The sequence below is a fragment of the Falco peregrinus genome (genome assembly GCF_023634155.1).
Source record: "Falco peregrinus isolate bFalPer1 chromosome 12 unlocalized genomic scaffold, bFalPer1.pri SUPER_12_unloc_5, whole genome shotgun sequence".
Classification (NCBI taxonomy): Eukaryota; Metazoa; Chordata; class Aves; order Falconiformes; family Falconidae; genus Falco; species Falco peregrinus.
Window position 1 is genome coordinate 23,109 of NW_026599553.1, and position 18,444 is coordinate 41,552.

General features: G+C 59.8%; 1 protein-coding gene across 1 annotated transcript; it reads right to left on the reverse strand.

Moving 5' to 3' along the window:
* Positions 1-1,362: 1,362 nt before the first annotated feature.
* SLC44A2 (solute carrier family 44 member 2) lies at positions 1,363-18,046 on the reverse strand. Its single transcript, XM_055793223.1, has 22 exons — positions 17,920-18,046; positions 14,381-14,429; positions 14,229-14,302; positions 13,896-13,980; positions 13,499-13,583; positions 13,269-13,391; positions 13,091-13,151; positions 12,709-12,832; positions 12,078-12,161; positions 11,612-11,724; positions 11,301-11,432; positions 10,878-10,977; positions 10,660-10,752; positions 10,321-10,405; positions 9,733-9,995; positions 9,566-9,660; positions 9,029-9,132; positions 8,604-8,677; positions 8,304-8,374; positions 8,016-8,104; positions 7,538-7,622; positions 1,363-7,057 (listed from the first exon to the last, which is right to left on the reverse strand). Exons 1-22 carry the CDS (start codon positions 17,963-17,965, stop codon positions 6,936-6,938), a joined length of 2,157 nt encoding a protein of 718 aa, XP_055649198.1. The 5' UTR covers positions 17,966-18,046; the 3' UTR covers positions 1,363-6,935.
* Between the last annotated feature and the right edge of the window lie 398 nt (positions 18,047-18,444).

The window sequence follows — 18,444 nt, forward strand, 5'->3', positions numbered from 1 at the left end:
GGTACCAGTGGCTTGAGGGAACCAGTAGCCTAATGGGAGCGATGGCCTGAGGGGAACAGTCTGAGAGGACCAGGGGCCTGAGGGGACCAGTAGCCTAATGGGACTGATGGCCTGAGGGGACCAGTGGCCTGAGAGGACCAGTCTGTGGGGACCAGTGACCTGAGGTGACCAGTGGCCTAAGGGGACCGGTGGCCTGAGGGGACCACAGTCCTCAGGGGACCAGTAGCCTAATGGGACTGATGGCCTGAGGGGACCAGTGGCCTGAAAGGGACCGGTGGCCTGAGAGGACCAGTCTGTGGGGACCAGTGGCCTGAGGGGACCAGTTTGGGAGGACCAGTGGCCTGAGGGGGACTGGTGGCCTGAGGGGATCACAGACATCAGGGGACCAGCGGCCTGAGGTGACCAGTGGCCTTAGGGGACCAGTGGCCTAAGGGGACCGGTGGCCTGAGAGGACCAGTCTGTGGGAACCAGTGGCCTGAGGGGACTGGGACCAGTGGCCTGAGGGGACCAGTGGCCCACAGAGAACATGGGGCACAAAGGGGCACAGGACAGGGTGCCCCCCGCAGCAGGTGCCCCCCACAACACCCTGAGCCCTCAGAGGGGGCTGGGGGCTGGCTGCCCGCCATGGAGGGGCAGAGCCCGCCGGCCACCATGATCCTTGGCCAGGAGCCCACCATCCCACCGGCCACCGCCACGGCAGGTGAGTCTATAGCAGGGGCCACCCATGGGTGCCCGTCCCCTCCCAGCAGCGGTGCCACCAGCCACCTCTCCTGGCCCCATGGTCTTGGTGGAGGGAGGGATGAGGAGGTGATTAACCACTGCGCAGCGTGCTAATTAACCTGGGCCTTGGCTGCAGGTTCCTCCTCCCGCTGGCAGGTGGAAGGGGAACGACCCCCCGGGGGTCTTTTGCTTCTCTCCAACTTGAGTATGAACTTAAACAAGCGCCAGCATCCGAGTGAATGCTCACTCCTTAAAACAAAAATATAAAAATTAAACCTCAGCTGGGCATCGCCGCCTCCCGTGGGTCGAGGATTGTTTGATAAAACCTTGTAATTAGTAAAAAAAACCCACCAATCTGGTGAAGCCCCGATCTCTGCAAAGAGGCAGCGGGAGCGTTCAGGTGCGCTTTTGGGGCGAAAACCAGCTGTAATCGGTCATGTATCTGCTTTTTTCCCAGCTGTTCTGCACCGCTGGGTGGAAAAACGCGAGCCGAAGCCCCTGTGAAGAGGAACTAACGAGGGTGGTGGGACCAGCAGCTCCTTGGGGGTCCCCTCCGCCCCCCAACCCCTCTCCGAAGGGCGGTGGAGATGTCAGCCCAGGGGTCGGAGCCCCAGGAGGTGGGAAGGAAGCGTGCGGCGGAAGCAAGGTCCGAACAGGCACTTTTATTTGAGGGTTGCAACGCTGACATCGAGGGAACCGTCACACACGACATCAGGAACGCGCGCGGATGCTCCCACTGGAGCTACGTCCTTGCGTGGGAGCCCCAGTGCAGGGTAGGAGTAGTTAATGCCTCAGAAATACATTTTAAAACATGGATTTTCTTTTTTCAGAACATCAGCCCTGTGGGTTTTAGCTTTTTTTTTTTTTAGTTTTTTTTCCTTGCCCTGGCCTGACCGAGGGAAGGATTCGGAGCACACACAGTTTACAGGGACAAAAGTCACATCTCGACACAGAGAAGAGCGCGGTTATTCCTGAAGCCAAATTAATGCCTCAATGCGCAGCTTCACACGGGAGGCGTGCTCTCAAGTGCACAGATCACTCCATGCTCACAGAAAGGAATAATCTGAGTCATGGAGCGAAGCTTTTCCAACACCGAAATCCCACCAGAGAACTGCCCTTGCTGGAGCAGCTCCGATTTTTTCCCCAGAAAACCCCATCCTTATTTCCTGGCAGATTTGCCTCTCTGCTTCCTGAGGCTCTCGGCCAGCACCACGCCTGGAAAGCCGGCTGCTGCTTCGGCTTATTGGAAGCAGGAATCCCCAATTCCCCTCAAACACCAAGTTTACAGAACACAGCGGTGCCCTTGCGGCCCAAAGAACGCGCCTTTTGCTACATCTGTTCCCCATTCCAACATTTTCTATTTCCAGACCTAAAAATCTCAGCTGTATATCGGCTGTTTATGCAAAATAAATCAAGCTACTGATGGCTTTCTGCTATCTTGGACAACCAAAGCCTCTTGATACCAAAAAAAAGAGAAAAGCTAAAGTCAAGGAGCCGGAGCAAACTTACCCTCCACACCAGAACTGCAAGCAGGAAATAAAACAAACCGCCTCAGAAGCTACACTGGGTTGGGGTGGGGGGAGGAAAAAAATAATTCAAATCATTCAGGACCAGCATCAGGCTGCGGAAAATATTTTCTCACAGGTGCCGGTGTGGGTATAAACTGAATATATTCCCGTCATCACTCCTGCTTACACTACCCCAAACCCAGAGGATTCTCTGCTTTTTAGCTTGACCCTTTTAGTTTTACCTTTCCATTTTAGCTTGACCTTTCCTGTTTTTTTAGCTTGACCTTTCCTGGTTTTTTAGCTTGACCTTTCCTGGTTTTTAGCTTGACCTTCACCTTTGCAGCATTACTTTTACCTTCACCTTTTTAGCTCTATGTTTACCTTCGCCTTTTCTTTTTAGCTCTACCCTCCAGCATCGGCTCGGCTACGTCGAGATGCGAGGAAAAAGGCGCTTTGGAGGAAGGATGGCGTTTTCGATTCCAGCAAGCGCGGAGCTATGCCTTGCTGTCGGCTCAGGGAGAGGTCAGCGGTGCTGCACTGCCCTGAGCCGCGGCAGTTAGCGTCTCAGCCTGCTGCCAGGTAGATATTTCAAAATCTGTCATAAAAACAGTACTGGAAGAGATCGAAATAACTGCTACAGAACTGAAACAACCAGTAAAAAGCAAAACGTACAAAACCCCCAAACCATTTAGTAACTGGGATAGAAAACATTCCTCGTATCTTACAAAAATACTACAGGGATCTAAAGGTTACCGAGAAATACGTATAAAAGAAGCAAAATATATCCTTCAGCGCAAATTAAATGCGGCTAAGCAGACGCTTGTGATAAGGAGGGTGTGCGTTTTTTAAGGTGGGGAGGCACATGTGACCCCACAAGCCTCCTGCTCTCGCTGCCCCCACCACCCCCTGTGCTCTGGGAGCTGGTAAAGTGCCCGCCAAAGCCTCGGTGCGTTTATTTTTACACAAATTAAACCACAAAAAAGTATGACTTGTGGCGGGGACTATACCCAGGCAAGCCCCCTGTCGCTCAAGGGACGCTTGAGCAGCTGCGCGTGTCAGAGGAGGCGTTTTAATGTTGTTAAATTTGGGGGTTAAGTTTAGTTATTTGTGTTTTAGGGATATTTAACCCCCTTTAATCTACTTTTCGCAAGCCTCCTCTGTTTCTTCCGACCACAGCTGCTGAAGGTCTGGACCTTCCCCTTGGAGACAGCGGGCCGGGCTGCGCCATGGCATCTGAAGGACGTAAGGCAACCTGTTGTTTGTCATTTGGTTTGCTTAAAACTACCAAATATTATCCTAAAAAACCCCAAACCAATATATATATATACACATTACTCCCTCGCCGTGCCCGCAGGTGGGGTCTTCCTAAATCTATTACACAGGCAAAGCATTTTGTTCGACCGTTAGGCTTTGCTGTAAGTTATTATATATATATAATTATTTTTTTTTTAAATATATACTGCAGGATTTTGGGGGAGGAATCAGTAGAAGCTGTCAGTCCTAGAAATATGGTGTAACTGCACAGAGCATCCCTCCGTTCCGGGGTTGCGTTAACACCCAAGTCCTGCTCGTTAACCCTCCGCAGGTGGCTATAACAACACTAATTGGCATGTTCCTAAAAGAATTAATTGTCTAAAACAAGCCCAGCCCCAAAGCAGGTGTCTCCAAAGGGTGGCAAGAGAAGCGAGGTGATTTCAGCATGTTTCAGCTCTCTGGGTAGGAATCAACAGCCGCAAGTAAATACTGGGGGGGGGGGGGGGGGGGGGGCTGCAAATAAAAACAGTTGAGGAGCTGCTCAGACCCCTCGGCTCACTGGCACGTCGCCACAGCACCCGGATTTTCCCGAGTGCCAAGGGACCGCCGAACACAGCCGACCTGAAGGTAGCACCATCTCTTTTTTTTTAGCAGTATAAAAAGAAAATTACTAAACCCAATTAAATGTGGTTTGGTGTCGATCGACACGCCGGAAGACGGAGCTTTGCCCCGTGTCAGTGCTGCTTTTATCAGCACCTGTGCTGGCAGGATGCGGCCGGGAACTCCCCAGCTCGGTACCTGAGCTGGCTGGGGACCGATGGGACATTAGCGGTGACGTATTCTGCGGAGGCGGCCACATGAGAGCCGTCTTCTTTTAGCAGCCCCGACGATTTCGGGTGGAATCACTAACAAGCACTCGCTCCCCTCTCCAGCGAAGCCCCCTCCCGCGGCAGGGGTCGAGGAGACGGCGGTTCAAGGTTCAGTAACGAGATTTCCATGTGGGACAAACGCTGAGTGCCCAGCGCGATCCTGCGGCTCCGCTCCCGGAGCGGGAACACGAAGAGGAGACGCAGAAGGGACGAGGGCAGGCTCTATGCGTCCGGCTGACCTTTGTTCGTCTTCTTCAGGAGCTTTTTCAGGTTGGGCGACATAAAATAAGGCTTTTCGGCCGACCCATCGTTACGCTCCAGGTCTTCCACTGCAAAGAGAAACCCCCCGCCGCCCCGCACAGCAGTGGCGGGGGGACAGACACACAGGTTGGTGTGGCAGGAGTCACAGCAGGTGCTGTGAGGAGCCTCAAGGCAGAGAGATGCTAGAGGAGCAGCCGTCCTGCTCGTCTCACAATTATCTTTGATAACAATAAAGGTCTGTTGGCTCATCGCGGGCGGGATTTTCTCCCCATGTCACAGCTAAATGCCACCGCGGCCGCACCTCTCCCGCTTCCTGGGGAGCACCACCCTCTGGAAACGGGACGCTGTTATTTAGAAGAAAGCAGAGGTTTGGGTGCTTTGTGTTGTTTGGTTTTCTTTTTTATCCGGGTGGCAGCGGGAAAGTCTAACAGTGCTGTAGGGAAAGAGATCTCTGCCAGCTGGAAGCACGCGTCCCTCCCTCTCCGGAGCTGGGCAGCGGTGGCTCTCCTTGCTCTTTGTGCAGCCGAAAACGGCTCATGACGCGAGCACAAAGCAATTTCGCTCGGTATTCACTTGGCGCTGCTTGCCGGGTGCCCGACGCCCTCGTCAACACGCCACGCATACATAATCACGAGGTGTATTCCCAGCGCCGAACACGCCGCGCGGCCTCTCGCTGCTCAAAGCCAAGCAGCTGCGCCAACAAGAAGCGGTAGGAAAATCACAGCCACCAAAAAAGAAAAAAAAAAACAACAACGAAAACCAAACAACTGTCCAACCCCAAACCAAACAAACCCACAAAGCAGCAGCCTCAGCGTCGAGTGAAAGCGCCCTGGGATATTTTGAGAGGGATTTCAGTACTTCTCCGCGATGAAAACACGAGTGTTAACACTACGGCTTTGTCCTAAGAGGGCAGGACTCGTGAGACGGGGCACTCTGGCCGTGTGAGGATTTCTAACAGGAGATCCGGCTACCCGGGCAGCACGTGGCCAGAATGGCTTTTTTTAAAAAAAAATGTGACCATTTCTGGACTATCAAGAGGAGAAAATGAGGCCAGGCTCCAGCCAGGGCTTGGCTGCTGTTCCTTTAGGGGCTGCAGCCCCCACCAGCTGCCTCCCCATCAACCTGGGGTTTTTTTGCTCTGATTTCTCGAGCCGCAGAGATGCCGCGACACATCCCCAGTGTAACACCTGCCAGCTCAATGCACCGTTTCCCTGTAGCCCCGTCGGGGACGCTCACACCGCTCCTCCGGACATCGCCTTAACGAACCCGCGGCAATTAGAAGTCACCGGTGCAGGGACTCGCCCTCCACGCGGGCTCCCTCCGCCTTCCCACAGCCACCCCAGCCTGCAGGGCTGCAGACGCTTGGCAAGCGTGGAAAGTCGTTACAGCCCTGCAGCTCCTCCCCCCCCTGGAAGCCACCACCGGACAGAAGCCAAACCATCAACTCAACCACCCTGGCGGGGTGGTGGGAGAGCAGAGCCCACCAGGCAGCTCCCAGGACGAGCCACCACCTCCCCGCAGTGATTAAACCTCCACGCAACCAGCCGGAGACGCCGTTTTAAAACAAGGGATGCTGCCAGTCAAAGTTCTAACGACTTGTGAGCGGCGACGGCTCTTTTCAGCTTCCCTAAACCGACGGCACGTGGGAACAGGAGCTTTCGGCTGCGGGAAGGGCAAGCTCCATTTTGCCAGGAGGACCCTGCTGATGCAACAGACTTAAAAGCAACGGATCTGCATTCTCACCAAGAACTCTGTTGGTTTTTTTTTTAAGCGCGCCAACCCTGTTTTGCATAGAAAGAGTGGGTGAGGAGCGAGGCTTGTTGCTCTCTGCTGGGGGCAGAACAAAGAGGAAAGCACAGAGAGACCAGTTCTCAAGCTGTGGAACCCACTCGACCCGTCCCACAAACCGCAAACAACGCCGGGTGCCTGCCGCCGGCGCCGCGGCTCTCCCATCCCTTCCACAGCTGGCCATTAGGAACAAAAATCTCCGCTTCAACATGAAACGCAACCCTATATTGGCACCCGGGCGCGTCCAGGCGCTGCCGGACACGTGGGAGCCCAGATTAACTCTAGGTGACGCTCTGGGTTCGTTCTCTCCATACAGGAATATTCATTGTTGGGCAGGAAGGTAGGTTTGATACAGCATGGGGCACTGAGGAACCGGCACCCCCTCCGCCCTCCAGGCTGCAGAGGGCATCCAGGGGAAGGATCTGCACCATGGTTGCCACCCAGGGGGGTTAGGAGAACGCTGCTTGGGTTGGGGGGCCGAGAGTGTCCCGCGGCCCCTCCTCCAGGCACGCAGCCTTCCTCCCGGGGCCAGCCCCTAGCCTTGGCTATCGGCGCTTTTGGAAGGCTCTAGGTTGCCCTTCAGCAGGATCTCACTCAGCTCGGGGGACATGTAGTAAGGCCTCTCGGGGGATCCATCGTTCCTCTCCAGATCTTCACCTTTCCGCAACCCCGGGAAGAAGATGGGGAAGAGTGAGAAAGAGCAGAAAAGCCGGGAGGAGGCAGGGTGGAGATGAAGGGTGGAGAACATGTGAGGAGAGAGATGAAGAGGTGAGTTGAGGGGAAGGAAGAAAGGAGAAAGAAGAAGAAGAAAAAAAAAAAACAAAAAGGAAAACAGAAGTTAGTTGCAGTTAGGTTCCACCAAGACCAAAGCACCAAAACAGAAAGACCAAGAGAAACCACAGGAGACCCAAGGAACGGCTGTGGGTTTCTGTTGCAAAAGCAGATGCTGGTGAGAACGCAGGAGGGAGTTTGGCAAAGCAAAAAAGTGGGAGAAAACCCTGCAGAGAGGCCACGGGAATTTGGAGGAAACCCCAAATCTGCACAACTCTGGGGTTCGGCCCCAACGGGGGGGAGGTTTCACTCCCTGCCCCAAATGGCCACCCAGCAGGGGACGGACCCTCTGAGGCAGATACTTACAGAAGCAGAGGAAGAGGGTGTCCACGCACATGCCGTACACGCTGAAGAACCCGTGGGCAATGAGGTAGGAGCCCACAATCACCGTCTGCAAAGAGAAATGGTGTCGTCATGCCGCACCCTGGCATTGGCAAAGAGCGCAAAGCCCTGCTCCCTTGGCTGGGAGGAGGAAACCTGCTGAATCCCAAATTCCCCAGGGAAAGGCGGAGAAGCGAACAGGGCAGGACTGTTCAGAGAAGCCTGATTCCGGACAAAAAGCCTCAGCGGCGATGGTGGACGGGGGCCAATGTGGGCAGCATGGGAAGGGCGAGACGCCTCTTCGCGGCTGGCCGGAACAAAGGGCTTGTTTCAACAAGGCCAAACACCCCCAACAAAGAAGGTCCTTCAGAAGCAGCGGGCGAAGGGGCGTTTTTACGGCATTCGTGTTAAGGATCACTCTCCACTGCCTCCACACTCCCCCAAAGCCCAGAAAGCGGCTCACCAGAATGGGGACCCAGTAGTAATTCAGCGGCGGCGCTGTGTCCTGGACCAGCTTTATCCGCTGGGTGAAGAAGAAGAAGGCAAGGATTCCTGGGAAAGCAAACGATGGAAATGGCTGTGGGGTGCCTGGCAGAAGGCAGGCAGCAGAGGGGTGCGGGGAGGATGTGAAACAGGATGGAAAGGAGCGGTTTTGTGGGAGGGTGAAGAGTGCGGAGGTTTTGGGAAGGTGCAGCCACCTATGAAGGCCTGGAGCAGCCCTGAGGAGAAACTCCCTGTCCCCAGCGCTTACCGACGCTTCCCACGATGAGGAGTTTACCAAGGAAGAAGAGGAAATCCGTGACTTTATCTAGAACGGCCACCCTGCAAACAAGACAGAGACAAGCGTCCGCATCCTTTCCCCCCCCAGCTCAGAAGGAAGCGCGGGGGGAAGCAGCTGACGTGCCCGCGTGTTGTGAAGGTGGCACAAAGCACCATGAAAGCCTGGGAACAAGGCAGGCAGATCTGGGCTGATCTTTGGCAGCCAGAAGGGGCTTGGAAATAACTGAGTCTGCGGTGGAGAGTGGAGCCCTGGCGCCCACCAGGACCTCACCTAATGATGTTCCTCATCAGCAGGGAGAACGCGTTCCTGGCAGAGGTGCAGAAGTTGGTGCCGTAGACGGCGATCTAGAGGGGGTCCCAGAAAAACGGGGTGGGGGAAGAGAGAAATGGAGCTGCGCTGAGCTCACTGCTAAGAAGAGGGTGTGATTAATCCCATCTTCAAGCAAAACTTGATAAATCCCACCCTGCCGAGCGCTTCTACCTCCCCTGGCAGGTCAGGCAGCATGGGCATCGAGAGCTGCAGCCCCCCAACCCTGCGTGGTGTCTCCAGGAAGGTGCCTCCCAAAGCCAGAGCAACACAGCTGGGAAAGGCTCCAAAGCTTTGTCCACCCGTGCCGCTGGGAGCCGCGGCTCTCAACAGCCACCCAAACCGCCCCCACCGTAGCCCTTTGGACGTGACAGTTGGGAGACTCTTACCATGATGTATGCGTTTCTGTTGAGGAATTTGATGAATTTTTCCAGGCACCAGAAGCAGCACTTCAGGCAGCTCAGGAGGAACTTGGCGAACTTATTATCTGCAGCTGGAGGAGCGCCAAGGGAGAGAGTGAGCAGCCAAAGCCAGGGACGCCTTTCCTTACAGAAGCAACGTCAGGGTCCCCGACGAGATGTCCCACTGCCCCATCGCATCCTGCCCCCTCTCTCCATGCCTCCCTGGCCCTCCGCATGCTGCCGCTTGCTGGTTACGTTTCACAATCGACAGGGTCGTATGGCCAGACACCGGCATCCTGGGCACCTGGACGGACACCCAGGCCTGGCTGGCCTGACGGCGCATCCCCCAGCTCCTACCCCGCAACACCTCTCAGAGAAAGAGCTCGACTATGGGATCCTAAAGGAAAATCCTGATTCTCTACTGAAATACTGAAACGATTCCCCTGGACGTTAGCCATGAGCTCTGGCACTGAGGAACACAGAAGCAGCCAACTTTGTTGGTCTACTGGTTTCCCACTTTGGTACCTTTTAACCTGTGGTCCAGATACTCCAGGATGACCCTGATGACTTGGATGATGGCGAGGATCAGAGAGCCGAAGGCCAGCGAGCCGGTGTGGTACCTGGGGACGATGGCTGCCATTAGAAGGGGACAACCTCGAGAAGTTCACGAGTTGCCCTCGGGAGGGACGTACCGGAGCGCACGGCCGAAGGCTGAGAAGAGGGGGAAGGCGGGCATGTCGTCGGGTTTCTTGAAGGCCCAGTAGTACGACGCGAAGGCCCCTGCCAGCGTCACCTGGCCCAGCGCGATCACGAAGTTGGCGAGCCAGAAGAACATGAAGACGTTGAAGAACTGCAGGATGATGAGGTACTTGTGGTACGCTGTCTCTCCCCCGTAGAATGCGAAGAGGCACTGGGCGTCAGGGCACAGCTTGGTGACGTTGCTCACGTTGAAGGTCTAGAGAGGACAGCAGATGCTCAGCTGGTGACCAGAGTTGTGCCGCTGGGCAGGCTGACAGCACCTTTCGGTCAACCCAAAGCAATCCCAACTTGCAGAAGACATTATCCTGCTTAATTCTTTTGGTAGCATTCACTCGGACCAAAAAATCAGCTTTGCGCACCCAACGGCTTGAAGGAAAATAACTCTGTGATGTAAACGAGCTCAGAAAGGCGGAATTACGCTCAAATTGCTGTCAGGCTCAAAGAGCCACCCAAATATTTTTCCTGTAATAAATGTGACGGATTAAGCCCAGTGTTCAGACGTGTTTCCCCAACGTCCTCACCTCCGGTTTGCAGGTCTGGCCGGAAAACTGGCACGCGGTCTCGTTGAACACCTTGTAGATCGCCTCGTTGGAGGTGGAGAGGAAGCTGCAGCGCAAGGGTTAAGGAGATGCGGTTCTGCAAAGGCCAGACCCGAGCCCTCGCTCGGATCCACTGTCGCCACCCTCCTGCCATCGCTCCTTTAGGTTTTAAGTTTAAACTTCGAGGCTTGAGCTGGCAGCTTTGCACCCGGGCACGTTACTAATCCCGTGAGATGTTCGGCGCCCTGGAAGACCTTTGATTTCCGAGCAGCTTCCTTCCTGGGGAGCAGAGGTGCCGGGAAGAGGAAGAAGAAAGGATACACGGCAGTGCTGGCCCAGTAGGCGATGCAGAGGCACAGCAGGAAGAAGGTGCACAGCGGGAAGAGCAGCGACATCATGATGTGGCCGACAGCCCTGCCGAGAAGATGGTTAAAACCTGGTTAAAATCCCAGTGGCAACAGGAGCCCATCCACCCCGAGTCCTCCTGCCGTGACGGGTGACAACGGCCACCTCTGCTTGGGGACAGGGGCCACCCAGACCTGCTGGCCTCCTTAATGAGCGCGATGGCGATGAGGATCCTCTTGCGGAGGAAGACGAGCAGCAGTATGATGACCACCTCCACGATGCACAGGATGATCACTGGGAGGAGAAGGGGAGCCCTGGGTAGCACGAGGGCACGGGTGGTGCTCGATGGCCACCTTTGCCTTCCCAAAAGCCAACCCATCGCGGTAGGGGACGTCCAGCACTGCGGCCCACATGGAAGAGCAGCACCCACCCCGTGGCCAGTCATCCCACCTCGTAGTGGTGGCGACATTGAACAAATCCACCCTCCTTATCCCAGCACTTTGCGTAGAGCTGTGAGGAGACTGAGAAGACCCCGAACCTCCGCGCCCCACCTTCCCCCAGGGCTGGGGCGCAGCCACCCTGTCCCCTCCTGCGGCCCCAGGAGGACGGCGACTCACTGAACGCCAGCCACGTCTGCCGCAGGTGGAGGTAGACGCGTAGGTCGGTCTGAAATCCCAGGTCCTTCAGGGAGATGTCGGAACCCGCTTCCCCTTTCAATTTGGCATATTCCATGTAACAGTGGAAGATTCCTGCGGCGAAAACCAGGAAAATTGTTCCGTCCGCACTGAAAAGCGGAGACCGAGATGGCGGCAGACGCCGGGGTTGAAGATGCGGGGGGACGCGGCGCAAGACCTTTGTGCAAAGCCCACTACAGCCAGGGAAAGGAGAAGGGGGAGTGCCAGCAGGGAGCTCCCCACCCCTCGCTCACCGTAGCCCAGCACCAGGATGACCATCACGATCATCACCCAGACCATGATCCCAGCCAGGAAGCGGAGCAGGACGATGAAGATGAAGCTGGCCACCATGGCGATGACGAGGCCTCTGTGGGAGGAAGGCAGCAGCACGTCAAAAAACGGGCGATGCCACCCCCTCCCCACCGCTTCCCTCCGTCGCTCAGCTCGTCCTCAAGCTGTTCATGATGGGAGCCTTAAAATTGGGAATCGCTGAAGGCGGAGGGGACGGAGCGCGAGCAGGAGTTGCTCCAAAACACACACACACACACACCCGCCTCTCCTTTAGTTTGAGCGGAAACAATGCAAAGGCAGGGGAAAAAAAAGAAAGAAAACGGTATTTCACAAGTTTTGCCCCAATTCTGAGGGCGGCACCAAGTCTGTTGCAGGCACCCAGCACGGTGGGACGGGACGACTGTAACGCATGGCTTGGCCCGTACGCACATGATTATCCAGTACCAGGAAACGGTGTAATCTTCGAAGATCTTCATGGCCAGTTGTCTGGTTTCCAGGACCACGTTTGCTTTTCTGCAACAGAAATAAAACACGGATGAAGCAGAAGCCGAGGGGGAAAGGAGCAGGAGCATCAGCCCCAGCGCGGCTCTGCCTGCACCCGCTGCCGGCACTCGGCACTGCCTCAATGGCCCCTTGTCCTCCCCCGCCACGCAGCCCTCGGCCGGATTCCCTGAAAACAAGAAAATCCAACAAGACCAAGGCGGGTTTCCTGGCCCTGTATTCCTTCAAGCTGCCCCCGCTGCTTCCCCTCCGTCCCTGCTTCCAGCTCCCATTTCAAACACGGGGTTGCGGCACAGCACGTCTTGCCAAGGCGGGGGCTCCGTGCCAGGGCTTTCAAGGCTCTCCCACGGCATAAATCCATCCAGGAAAGTGGTGCAGAAGTGCCAACAGATAAAAGCCTTTGCTCCTCTTCCGCGTGAAGCAGCAGTAACGAAGAAGCTCATTAAGAGGCTCCCTCAGGTGCGGCCGCATCCCTGCCACGCTGCCGGTATCGCCGCACGCGCTCGCTCTCGGCACCGCCCCAGCAAAAGCGAAGTGACTGGTGACCGTGCGAACTCACTTGGCCCCTTCCAGCAGCTCGGTGACGTTCCTCCGGTGCCCATGGCCGTCGTCGTACGTGGTCTCGTTGCCGACCATGATGACACCCTTCTTGGCCCGGATGGCCGGGAAGCATCGCCGCGCCACTGGGCAAGAAGGGGGAACTCAGCATCGCAAACCGCCAGCCACGCTCGCCCAAGCACCCCGGGAAAACAATCACAACCCCCTCCCCACCATCCCAAACAGACACCAGATCCCCAGAAACCCCAAACAGGAGCCTCCGACTCCCCCAAAAAATGCCACCAAGGGGCAGCCTGCAAGGCGGCTGCTTCCCCTGACCCTGCCAGAAGCCAGCAGGCTCATTAATCAGCTCATTAATCAGCTCGTTAGCCCTCCAGACATACGTGGCGTGCTGGGGATAATCATGGCCGGGCACTCCTTGTCCTTCAGTACCTCCACGGGAGTCTGGATGGGGACAGCGAGTGGGGATGTGAGCTTTGGGCAGGAATTACCGCACCAGAGAACGCCAGCATCGCCGGGGCTGACGGAGAGAACGCCACTGCCGCGCTCCCTGCCACCCACCTTCTGCAGGTTTTTAAACTCAGGGACACAGAAGTGCCGGTAGTACTCCAGCTCGCCGGCCGCGCGGGAGCCATAGGCACTCAGGTACGTCAGGTACCGGTCCGGGCATTTGCTGACGCAGATCTGGATGGGAGAAGAGGTGACGGGGACGTGGCGCATCGAGGCATGAGCCCCCGCGAACCGGAGCTTTCCCAAGGAGCTGCAGAGCGTCGAGGAGTGGGGGTCGGTACCTGCGTGGTCGGGCACTGAAATTCCAGCAGCACCAGCGGGCTGGCACACTTCACAATGTCGAAGTAAAAGAGGAAAGGTTTCTTCCTGGGAAAAAAACCACAAAAACAGGCCAAAAATAATAACAATGATCCCGGTTTGGGGAAGAGCCTGCACCGGGAGAGGTGATGGAAGCACCCACACCCGCGGCATGGAGGGTCCCAAAGTACCCCCAACCCCCAGGAGCTGCAGGGGGTTTGTGCCCTCCTGGGAGTGGGCAGGGTCTCCACCGCGCCGCGCAGGCAGAGGAGAGCACGCAGCACGGGCAGGGCGCGCTGCCCATCACGGCACCCCAAGGTGCCGGTCTCTCCGGCGATGCCGGGGTGCCGGTGAACAATAGCCACGAGCCGGGACACGTACTCGTTGGGGGTTCCCTGCTGCCCGCAGAACTGCCCGCGACTGTCGGTCGGGTAGATCACCTTCCGGGGGTCCCCGTGGGTCCAGGCTGGGCAGGGGGAGGCAGAACAATGCGGGCTGCGGTTACACCAGCGGCCCTCGCTCCCTTAGTGCCCCCTACCCACCGCTAGCGAGACCCCCGCAGCGACCCTCCATCCCCATCTGGATGACCCAACGCCCCTTGCCGCAGGATTTCACCGGCGCAGACACTGAGCCGGCCGCCAGCCGAGCATTCCCAACTCCCAAAAACTTCCCGCCGCAGCAAAAACCAGCGCAGACCCCCACTGCGGTACATACCCACGACGCCCACCACCACATAGCCCACGATGGCGATGACCAGCAGGACGCAGCAGATGATGTCGGTGCAGCCCCTGCCAGCGGGAAGAGGAGCGTTGCCGGCACGACACCAGGCACCGCGGCACCACCGAAACCGGTGCGGCTTCGCTTACCTGTCGTAGATGGGACCTTTGAAAGTCGGGTCGTACTTCTGCGGCGTCCCTGCGGAGGTGAAGGAGGAATGGAAAAATAATTCAGAGGGTGGACGGGATGGCAGGAAGGGGCTTCCTCCCCCTCCTCGCCCCACCGGACCCATGGAGAGCAGCGGTGGAAGCAGGATGAATAGAAGTGGGAGGAAAAAACCCTCCCGCGGCCACTTCCCTCCGTCCCTGCCTCCGTTTCCCTGGCGTGGAAACAATTATTCCCTTGGAAAAGCCATTCCCACGCGGCTCGCGCCAAAAACATTCCCCAGGACACCCCAAATCCCGCGGAAGCGCCGTGGGGCCGGGAGCAGCGATGGTGGGGGGGACCCCAGGGGTGGCGGGGCAGCGTGGGCATCGTGGTGGGGGACCCTCCTGGCTCTGTCCCAGCACGGACGGTGATCCAGGATCCAGGATCCAGGATCCACCATCCCTCTGTATTTTTAGGGTGGGAATTCAGCCAGGGAAGCACTGTGGGAGCAGCCCGGAGCCGGGGACACTTCTCTTTTGGGGGCCTTTTGGGGGGCTCCCAGCAGCCCCATGACAGGGACAGTCTGTTTTGGGGGGGGTGTTTTGGGGGGGGCTCAGAGCAGCCCCTGTGCCAGGGACACATCTGTTTTGGGGTGCCCTTGGGGGGGGCTCAGAGCAGCCCCATGGCAAGGACAGTCTGTTTCGGGGGGTCTTTTGCGGGGGCTCAGAGCAGCCCCTGTGCTGGGGACACGTCTGTTTTGGGGGGCCTTTAGGGGGGCTTCAAGGAGCCCCAGGGCAGGGATGCATCTGTTTTGGGGGGGCTTCCAGGGACACAGGGACACGTCTGTTTTGGAGTACCCTTAGGGGGGGCTCAGAGCAGTCCCATGGCAGGGACACATCTGTTTTGGGGGGGGGGCCTTGGGGGGCTCCCAGGATTCCCATGGCAGAGATACATCTGTTTTGGGGGGCCTTTTGGGGGGGCTCAGAGCAGCCCCTGTGCTGGGGACACTTCTGTTTTGGGGGGCCTTTAGGGGGGCTCCCAGCAGCCCCATGGCAGGGACAGTCTGTTTTGGGGGGGGCTTAGGGGGGCTCCCAGCACCCCCACGCCGGGGACACCTTTGCTCCAGGCTATTTTGGGGGGCCCCAGCGCGTGCTCCCCACCCCCACTGACCCCAACGGCCCCGGAGCAGCCAAGCCCCCACCCCAGCCCTTCCCAAGACCCCCCACCCCAAAACAGCAGCATGGGGGGAGGGGGTGTCACTGCTGGGGGGGCGACGGGTGACAAGGAACAATTCAACCCCAGGGACCCCCCCAAAACCAGCGACGGGGCCGCGGCCGCCCCGGTGACGAGCCGCGGTGGGAACCAGTTTGTCCCAGTTGAGCATTAACCACTGGCGCCAGTGACGCCGTTGTGCTGGTTATGCCAGTGCACGGCGAGGGCGGCCCCCCAGCCCCCCCGTCCAGGGGAAGGGACCGCGGTGGAAACGCGGCTACTTTTGGTTTTGCTTTGCCTGTTTCCCCCCCTTTTTCACCCATTTTGGGTTTGGTTTTTTTTCTCCTTTATCCGCTGCAGTTTAACTTCCTCGGTGTCGCGGCGAGCGGCAGCCCCCCGCCCCACCAACGTCCCCCCGACCCACGGCGAGACACCGACGGTGCCCCCGCCCCACCGATGTCCCCCCGACCCACGGCGAGACACCGACGGTGCCCCCGCCCCACCGATGTCCCCCCGACCCACGGCGAGACACCGACGGTGCCCCCGCCCCACCGATGTCCCCCCACCCCACGGCGAGACACCACCGCGCCGCTGACCCACAGTGAGCCGCCGCCGGTGCCCCCAGCCCACCGACATGCCCCCCACCCACAGCAAGCACCCAACGGTGCCCCCAACCCACCGACGTCCCCCTGCCCCACGGCGAGCCACCAATACGCCCCCCGCCCCACGGCAAACCACCACCGGTGCCCCCAGCCCACAACCTCACTACCCCAGGCCCACCGTCGCCCACGGCAAGCAGGTGCCAAACCCTTACCGTGTTTGCCGTAGTAGTTCTCCCCCCTGGCCCCCCATGCCGGTGAGCGCCCACGCCTCCGTCCCCGGCCTACGGCAGCCGCACAGCCGTACGTACGCGCCGCCCTGGGTGTGCCGTCACCGTCACCCACCGTCACCCTCCGGTTAAACACACCGAAAACCCACCCTCCGGTGCGCCAACGCGCCACCCCCTGCGTGCCAGCGGCGTCCCGCCAACCACCCCAGGGCCCGGCAGCCGCCGCGCTGGCACGGTGGGTGCCGGAGGGTTCTCTGGGCCTGGCAAAGCCAGCGCCGCGGTTGGCGAGGCACACGGGCAAGCGGTGAGCCACCGGTTTCAACCGGCAAAGGGCGCGAGGGTGGCGATGCCGATAGCGCCGGCGACGCCGAGCCTCCCATCCCCACCCCTGCGTTATATTTAGGCGATAAATAAATAACCGGGAGCCGGCGCGGCGGGCGGTCAGGAATAGCTGCCCACCGCCACCGCCACGGCCACCGCCACGCTCGGGGGGTCGGGGGCAGGCGGCACCACGGCGGCGGCACCGGTGCTTATAGGCTGCCGGTGATGTCAGGCCACTCGGGGAACAAAAGCGGGAGCTGGGGAGTGCTGGGCGGCCCCCCCGGTCGGGAAAACCGGTGGCGATGCCGCGGCCCCCCCCTCCTTGTCCCCAGAAATTTGGGGGACCACCAGGGGTGACAGCGGGAAGGGGGCGCGGCGCTTGAGCCAGCTCGGTGGGGATGGAGCCCCCCCACCCCCGTAGCTTTGGGGGCACTGGCAGCCCCCCCCACGCCCTGCGGAGGGTCTGGCACTGGCAGCAATGTGGAGCCGAGGGTCACCCCGAGCCCCCCCCCCCAACACAGCCCCCCCCCCCCCCCCGCATGAGGGAAGCCCCCGCCCCTGCAGGCATTGGGGTGCTGGGACCCCCCGGCAGGGCACAGCATCTGCTTGGGGGGGGGGGGCTCCAAGCCCCCTGGGGGTCCCCAAGCCCTGTGGCTCCCACGCCTGGGGGGTCCCCAAAACTGGGGTCCCGAAGCCCCAAGTGTCCCCAAACCCAGGGGGTCCCCAAAAACGGGGGTATGTGTCCAAAATCCTGGGGGGTCTGCAAAACTGGAAGTCCCCAAACCCGGGGGTCTCAAACCCCGGGGGGGTCCCCAAATTCGGGGGATCCCCAAAGTCTGAGCATCCTCAAACCCAGGTGTCTTCAAACCTGGTGGTCTCAAGCCCTGGGTATCCCAGACTTGGGGGTCCTCAAACCTGGGGGTCGCAGGCCCTGGGGTTCCTTAAACCCGGGGTGTCCCAAGCCCTGGGGGTCCCCAAATCCGGGGGTCCCCAAATCCGGGGGTCCCCAAATCCGGGGGTCCCAAGCCCTGTGCGTCCCCAAACCCGGGGATCCCCAGCCCCGCCCCCCCTCCGCCCAGAACCGCCCCCCGGGCCCCCCACACCCCGGGGGACCCCCAGGGCAGGGCAGGGGGGGCTCGGGGAGCCCCCCGGGGTGGGGGTGGGGGGTCCGCTCGGTACCGTAAGCGCCGGCCGGGTCCCTGCTGCCCGCGGCGGGCTCCTCCATGGCGGGCGGCGGCTCCGGGATGCTCCAGCGGCTCCTCCCGCCCCCCCCGGGCCCCCCCGGGCTCCCCCCGGCGCTGCGCCTGCGGCTGGGGGAGGGGCGGCCCCTGCCCCCCCCCCCCCCCCCGGCCCGCCCCGCCCCGCTCCGCTCCGCCCCGGGATGGGCGGGGGGGGGGGGCGGGGAGCGCGGGGGGAGGGGGCGGGGGGCGGGGACCCCCGGGGGGAAGGGGCGGGGAGAGGGGAGGGGGGTCGGGGACCTCCGGGGGGCGGGAGGGGAGGGGGAGGGGAGGGGAGGGGGAGGGGAGGGGAGGGGAGGGGAGGGGAGGGGAGGGGAGGGGGGAGCAGGGGAGGGGAGGGGGGCGGGGGGAGGGGAGGGGCGGGGGAGGGGAGGGGGGCGGGGGGAGGGGCGGGGGGAGGGGACGGGACGGTACCCCCGGGGGGAGGGGAGGGGAGAGGGGAGCGGGGTCGGGGACCTCCGGGGGG